Genomic DNA, 8,393 nt, shown 5'->3' with positions numbered 1-8,393 from the left:
ACTCAGAACTACTCGGTACTCTCAAAAAAATTTTCAAAGATTTCCACTATTTTTTTTAAACTTTATTATATTTCAAAAATGTTTTTTATGTATCAAGAACTCTAGGTATTCACAAAATAGTTCTGTTAAGCTGATCAGAACTATGCGACCTTGAATTTCGTTAAAAAGTTAGCACCCCATTTTTAAAATTATTAAAAAATGATTATTAAGCGCATATGTCATTAAAAATCATAGAGAACTCTTCGTATCGTCAAAAAGAAGCAGGAATTATCATCAGAACTGCTGTATCTAAAAATTAATTTTTCAAAAATTTTTAATTTTTTTTTTATTATTCGAAAATTTTTTTTACATATCAGGAACTCTAGGCAATCGCAAATTGAAGCTATTAAGCCGCTCAGAACTATTCCACCTCGAAATTGGATAAAAAGTTAGCACCCCATTTTTAAAAAATGTAAAAAAAATGTTTATTGAACGGAACTCTTGTTATTAACTATTAGGAACTGTTCGTCTCGTCAAAAGGAAGTGGGAACTATAATCAGAACTCCTGAGTACTATAGTTGGGGTGCTAACTTAACATACCCGTCTACGTTAAATGTTCCTTTATGTTGATAGTCGACAGACGGGCAGTGTGCTAGTTGAAGAATTATAGGCTGGAATTTCTCAAGTCCGCAAGCGGGATCTACCTAGATGAAACCGTTTCTCGGATAGGAGATGAATTATTGTTCGTACCTCAGCCTATATCCCTCTCCTCTCAAGATAGTCCTGAGCTCTCTTATAGGTCATACGGCGTTTCGGCGCGAAACTCGCGGTCTTCCCGTGAAAATTTATTTCTTTATACTGGCGCATCTTGTAGCTCTTCTTTCGGAAGTTAATATCCTCTTTAATCTTTTCACGTCCGGAAAACTTCGCCGGCAAAGACTCGCCCTCGCAACTTTTGCGCGCGAACTTCAACGTCGCGCGAACTTCCGCCGTGTGTCTCGCTCACCGCCCTGTACTAAAGTTAAAAATTTGCCCGACAACAAGAGAGGTTACTTTCAATTTGCTCCTTTTGCCTCTCTCGCTTGTTGTCCGTGTGGATCGATCTGCCTGGCAGCGGTACAATCTCTCGTGTGGCTTTGACGCGGACAACCCTTGGGTACGTCTCAGCGACGACGAATATATGAATAATTTCCCCGTCGACGCAGTTCGCCTGACGAAAATCGATATTCCATAAATGTGTAAATGTGTAACCGAATCCCGGCGATTCTCTTTGCCTAAGCAAAGTACGTAGCCTTGTCGACGACGAACGCATGTGCCCCGAGATGCATTAGCTGCATCGTCGTCGCACATGCTGTACCTTCGACATGTTCGACGATCCTCGATCAACAATAGAACTGACAGCGCAGCGATACGCATAAATTTCTACTTTTTAAATTTGCTGTCTTGTGAATTTTTTTCCTGAGAATATCTCGGTATCGCGAAATTCAGCCGTAAACTTATCCGCTATAGCGGAAGAATTTTTTTTCCGATTTTCCAATTCTCGCCGCCCTCTATTCTCCATCAATGGCGGTTTTTTCTCTTTTGTACATCTTTTTTATGTTCGGCAGATTTTATTTTCAGTATTCCCACAATCGGGGGAATACTGAATTTAACGACAAACTTCGAAATTTCGAAACTTTTTCGTGCGCGAGAAAAGGCAATTCACGTTGATTTGCAAAAAAGAAAAAAGGAAAAGAGAAATGAAATGTTGCCTCGATATATTAAAAAAAAAGATTCTCCCGCGTTTGTATGTATCGCACCAACTCACAAAGGATGGATTTATGGGCAATATCACCTACAACGGAAAATTCGGGGCGATAAAGGGGGGCGCGGATTTGCGCGCGTACGCAAGCAAATGTGTTTCAGGAACGCGTACAGAATATTGCGATCGATATCACGTCGTCGGAAATCACAGTGTAATACGTCCACGAGCATTTCCGGCGATCTCTGGCCGCTTGTCACTTTGTCTTCCCGCGCATCTGTTTCCCCTACGCGTGTATCACTACCCTCTCGATCTCCCGCGTTACACGCTCCCGGAAATTCAATTTTCCTGATTTTTCCGTGAAAAAAAGGCCCGATGCTTGCAGTACCGGAATATGATAGCATCGCCGTATAAAAAACAAAACGAAGAAACAGCGAGAGAAACCAAACTCTTTTTCGTTCCATGTAAAAGAAAGGACTGCGTTTTATTTCAGCATGTCCCTTCTTTGTCTGTTTTCTTTCTTTTCTTGCGAACAAAGTTTGCTATCTCACGGAACGGAAATGTTTTATGATGTCGAGCTCAAGCTTTGGTTAAAAATAATAGACAGAACAGTATCGTACATACAAAGTACATGTTACGTCAGGTAATTAAATTGATCTGTCAACATTTCCTAGTTAATTTCGTGACACATAGATATTGTACGAATAAACAGAAATAATCCCCCTAATTAATTACATATTGTAATCCATTTGTGTCATCGTGTTTAGAATTTAATAAACTTGTTATTAATTCTCCTACAGAAGGCTTAGTGGAATAAATTGAAGCGATTGCACGATCGCACTGTTTATTCATCGAGAAAAAGCTTTCGGTGATTGAGCTAATCGCGACGATCCATCTTCATTAACGTGCTTCTCCTTTTGATTCCACACGAAAACAGAGCGAGGGTATAATCGTATCGTGTTGAGAGCGTTGGCAAGAAAGGGAAATTAGGACGCTGATTTCACTCGCGACAAGAGGCAAACTTTTTTTTTATCGTGTCGTATACTGGAACGAGGTAGGCTTGAATAGCAATTAATTACGAGGGGACGTCGGAGCAGCGACCGGAAGCCCGACTCACGATGCGCAGCGAAATATGAAATTCAATTTGGCCGTACACGCGGCCACTTCCCTGGAAAATTAAGGGTTGCCATTTCACCGGTAAGAATTTCGGGAAAGACAGCGCGTCGTTAACGATAACGACTATGTCGATCAATAATCCCGATGTCTTTCTTTCGGAAAAGCCCGGAATCTATACTTAAGTTAAATTAATGGATTATGTAGTGCAATCAGGAAAAGTGATGTGATGTTCTTCCATTTCTTTGGTTTCACTTTTAATAACTTTTTTTTTTAACAAGTCAATATGTTTTCTTATTCGATTTTCTCCTGAGAGATATTTTTAATAAGAACATGATTCTATTAAATTGCGTAGTTTACTTGCGATAGAACGTGCGACTAGAATGTAAATTAATTTGTGGCATTGAGTGTAGTAACTCGATTTCATGGAGACTAAACCGGTTCCCTGTTTTTAAATTTATTTTATCGATTTACAGATCAAAAATATATATCACGTTTATCACATATCGATTATAACCTGCGTATCATACAGCAATACATTTTATGACGAAGTAACGATATAAAATTATAAGTGTCGATACTTAATTTATTGCTGACACTTGAAATTTTGCCTTGGGCTTACATATTCATTGATGAGTAATAAGGATAAAATAGTTTTTTTTGCGTTTCCTGTACTGACACGCCTCGCATTTTCTTTTCCGTCATAAATCCTGTCGAGATTCATCAGATTTGTAACGCGGATTATTCACCACGAATATATCACGGGGACTTTGTGTACGTGAAAATGATCAGTGTACGCAGACTCTCGGAATTATGTTGGGAAAACGACAATGACATATCTTTTTCTCCTTGAATTTAATCAAATGAAAATTGCATCCACGCCTGTTTCCTTTTTCAATCTTTTTTTTCTTTCCTTTTTTGTTTATCCATAATAGTGCATCGCACATATTTTAATCTAGTTGAAGTAACATTCAATCTGTTTTTTTTTTTTATAATTGATCTATAGGGTACACTTTTTGTATTTAAAGTGAAGTAGTTTTTATATTTAAAATGTGATGTAGGTTTGAAATTTGGCGAAAGTGAAAGAGAAGTTCAAAAGCAGTAATAAAAAAACAATAAGATAATATTTTTTACAATAAATTATTTACAGTCTAAAATCTTATTAGCTTCACTATTAAAATGAATGACCAATCTAATTTAAAATATTAGTGTCAACTTTGATTTGGCGATTGCGCATCAAATCCGATAAATCTTATTGGTGCACAGTTCATAAAACTGAAATAATATATTTGTAAAAATAATAAATAATAATAATTGTCTGTAAGTGTACAAAAGAACAATTCAAAGGCTAAGAGCCAGTTATGTAACAAAGATCGTTTAATTTAAAACATAAAAATGATTACAATATACAAACGTTTCGACGCCGATTAGGTTATTTTCAATGTTACAACAAATACATAATTGTAAAATTATTGAAAATCTACATATGTATTTTTCAATATTCTTCATATCTTAATGTTACTAGTCAATAAATTAAAATCGTGAAATTAGTCGTTGGAAATACTAGGCAGTAAAACAGTGTTTAATCTTATTAAATACAATGTTGTGAGTCAGTGAATAAGAAAAAACTCAAACCGGTAATGTTCCACATCATGGTGATACAGTAGTTAATTACTTAAATGTGGAACAAGATTGCAAATATAAAATGTGATTTTTCGACAATGTCAGATAACATAACTGACATTATGTAACATAATCTTTGTTACATAACTGGCTCTTAGCCCTTGAATTGTTCTTTTGTATATTTATAAAAATTTGCATTTAGTATCATTGAGATTCGTTTTAACCAAAAATAGGATTGTTTCTATTAATTGAATAAGAAAACGAATCTATCGATTTTATTGCATGCATTTTCGTATAAAAGGCACACGCGAAGAGAAAATGTGACATCGAGTACGATGTTTTTTACATTTAACTCGAATGTCACGTAGAACGTAATATTTTAACAACCGACATTAAAGTGTGTTTTAAAGCTTACCTGCATTTATTCGACGACATTATCGCGGTGATGGCGACGCGACGTGGTGAAATTCGTCGTTACATTGCGTCGCGAAGTTCAGTTATCGTGGGCGCGATAATTATGCGAAGAGGAGAATTTCGTGCTCGCACGCGCCATTGTCAACTTCCGCTTTTAATGAGCTCACTGCGTTTAATAAGCGCGCGGTATGCAAAAGGAGCGAATTTGCATTGTGGAGACATCTAAAATGCGAGCTTGAGTCATTTAGCCGAATCAACAAAACGACGTCGCTGCTAGCCAGAAATATCCCTTTTCTGTTTTTTATTTAAGTTTGCATGAATAATCTTCTCTTGAATACACATATTGTACAGCATGCAAACGCATCTTCCTAGAGACTTTCTCTCTAAAATTCCTAAGCTGCACTTGAATAACTTCCAAAAAGGCCAAACATTTTTGTCTATACGCAAAATCATTATCACTTTCAACATATTTTTATTCACCTGATTTAATTCGATTGTTAATAAAGTAACAGATTTATTGTAAAAGTTCACGTTCATTTATAATAATAATATATTAATAGTTGATAAATTAATTTGGATACATTTCATATAATAATATAAATTAATAAAGCGTTTTGCAAAGTTTGAATTACACGAGCGTATACTGAGATGAATTTGGAAATCATTTAAATCTTGATAGCTTGTTAGCAAAGCTGTAGATTAAACTTTGGTTATAATCTAGTTAAAGTGAGAGTTACACGTGATGAATAATAACGATTTATCCATATCCGTAAAGTTTAATCTGCGAAAATTTTGTAATCCTTGTTAGATAATTTCATAATTACAATTTATCATGCATTTGCTAAAATTCATCATCAAGGAATACGCTCTTGTGAATGCGTATAGAATTTGTTTGCTTAAACGATTTTCCTAATAAAACGATGCCGCGATATTTTGGTGATTTTTTGGAATCCCACGCGAGATGAATGGCATGAAGCTCCAAGCTAGCAAAGAGCAAAAAGTCACGCGACCTCTCTTCTAATTCCCTGAACGCTCGGTTGTTGCAGGCACACACTCCTCTTCTCGCGGCCGACACGAGACACGTAAGTAGAAAGTTGGTAGCAAAAAGTAGCCGAGTCAAGGAGATTGTTAGCAAGTAGTCGCGGCCGAGAGAAGAATTGCAGTTGTCACGTGCGTTCGCGTCTCTTTTAATTTACACGTTTCATCCGTCTGATAAAATATTTCATGTTTCTGATAAAATATTTCAATTAATCATCAGTAATTCAATATCGGTATTAATATAAAAATCGTTATGTAAAGCTGTTGCTTGCATCTTTTCATAAATTTGATAAGAATTTTATGTCACGAATTTCAACATAGTTTGATTAATATAACGTGGCCGCTTAAATTTTTCTCTTGCCGCGAAAGTAGAGCGTATTTGCATACGATTAAATGCCAACGGTAATATCTCATCGAAGGCATTTATCCCATTAATTACACAGATGACACGATTAACAGTTCCCGCATTGCGTGTTCTGCATTTCTGCAAATTGATCAGCTGCCGTATATATTATCGATGTGTGCGCAAAATTGGCGTATCATTTCGATGGAACTCAAACTATCGAGAAAGATCCGGCTTTATTTTTAATAATTCTATAATTCTTGACAGTATTAATTTAAATAAACAAAAATAGTTTATTTAAATTTTTGAGAAATATTTGATTAATGTCAAAAGTTTGTTAAAATTCTTACTAGAACGCAGAAATAAGTACTGAATTATTCTAGAATAAACAGAATTCTTGAAAAGCGCGTTTCACTTCGATACACGTAAACTTGCCTTCTTGAGATAGTATAAATTGTTGAAGAAGTATTTAATTATTATTTATCATTACAACTTTTACTGCAATATATAAATGGCTACAGAATGACACAAGAAACACTGTACAACGATAACGAATAGAATTAGAGTATAACTTGAAATCTACATCTTTTTCATATTTAAGAATGTGCAGTGTGCTTATTTGTATTCAATTATATTTGATTTTTTTTGCTTTTAATAATTAAAAGACACAACACTTTTTTAAATAGAGTTATAAATTTCTTGCAATACTAAAAGAATTCGTGCAAGAGATTAACTGAAGCGCTTTATGAATCTGGCATTTTTATTTTGAAACAGTTTTTTTAACGGCCGAAACTATTTGTTAAAAATTATAGAATTATAGAATTATAGTTATAAGTGCAACTAGAACTTTTAATTTCGAAATAATGTTCTCGATTTATAAAGTTTACAATACTTATAATAATACTGATACGGCAATTTATTTTTGTGAAGTAACGTTGCCAACCCTGGATTTTACCAAGTTCAGAAATCGACAATGACAGCTGACCAAATCGAGACGTGATATTACAAATGTTTTATAAGATAGCACGGCTATCTCGGCGTTTGCATTGAAGTTTATCATGACATAATTGCAGTTTCATATCGTTGGTACGCGGTGTCTCCTCGTAAATTACGCGTGCAAGAAGACGTAACGGATAATTATTTGCCCCTGAGTCATTAGTGCTAACGATCCCCCTTGCCATTCCCGGTAGTGGTACTGGAATCTAATCTACGAGCAACGATTGCGTTCACGACACGTTGTTCCTTAATCATCGTTTGATCGGTTAACTTCGGCAATTATATATGCCGACCTTCAAGACGCATGCGATAAATCTGGAAGTGTCTAGTCCGCACGAACTTCCTCATGCTTCTGAGAATCGGTTTGTATAATGCGTGTAGGAAATAGTGTCATCTCAGTTTCCTTTTACTCGCTCGCTTCCGTTCCATCGACCGGTCTCATCCAATTTGCCGTGAAACTAATCCAGTTGCTTCTCGAGAGTTTGCCAGCACTTTAATGATTCTAAGCTATTAGATAACATATTATTAGATCTTGTCTTTATAAAATTTGTAATCTTTAATTGATTGTGGAAAGGAAAACGAACAATTATGATAACAGTTTCACACCTATATAATTTTTATATTCCCTTTCGAATGTTGTTCGTATAATGTTAATTGAGGAATAGAATGCAATAAGAATATATGTGATGCTTTATGTAATTTTGAAAAAATAGACTTAAAGTTTATAGTGTGAATAATTAAAAAAAAAGTTTATTTACTTACTGTTCATAATATTTAAATTTGATGAAAAAATGTTAAAAGGCGATACATTTTTATTTATATTATATTTGCGATAATAATTATTCTTAAGATATGCAATTTTGATCCTCGATTTATTACGAATGAAGAGACACAGTAAACTTGAGTGCCGCATACAATTCCACACGAATTGCAATGACAACGATGTTAATTTTACAAGGTATCTTAAGCGTATTGCAAAATGGATGCAAAATTCTGATAGTTGGAAAGCTTGAAATAATTATCTCGCGACGTGAAAGTTAAACTTCATGTAGACGTGCAACAATACATGTTGGCACTGGTACATACAGAGAAATGTTTCCCTTCGAACATACATGTAAACATAGCGCAAATCCGCACATCGGGTTA

At 35.1% G+C, this 8,393-nt stretch overlaps 1 protein-coding gene across 9 annotated transcripts in view; it reads left to right on the top strand.

Moving 5' to 3' along the window:
- dlg1 (MAGUK family member discs large 1) overlaps positions 1 to 8,393 on the top strand; it is a 540,434-nt gene that overhangs the window by 433,155 nt on the left and 98,886 nt on the right. For all 9 annotated transcript variants that reach the window (XM_018540590.1, XM_018540588.1, XM_018540591.1 and 6 more), the window contains one exon: positions 5,917 to 5,952. In XM_018540590.1, coding sequence (XP_018396092.1) covers positions 5,917 to 5,952 — 36 coding nt within the window. The remainder of the gene's footprint in view (positions 1 to 5,916; positions 5,953 to 8,393) is intronic.

This window comes from Cyphomyrmex costatus, unplaced genomic scaffold (assembly GCF_001594065.2).
Source record: "Cyphomyrmex costatus isolate MS0001 unplaced genomic scaffold, Ccosl1.0 scaffold254, whole genome shotgun sequence".
In the NCBI taxonomy this organism is placed as follows: domain Eukaryota; kingdom Metazoa; phylum Arthropoda; class Insecta; order Hymenoptera; family Formicidae; genus Cyphomyrmex; species Cyphomyrmex costatus.
This window is presented reverse-complemented; position numbering and strand designations above follow the sequence as displayed.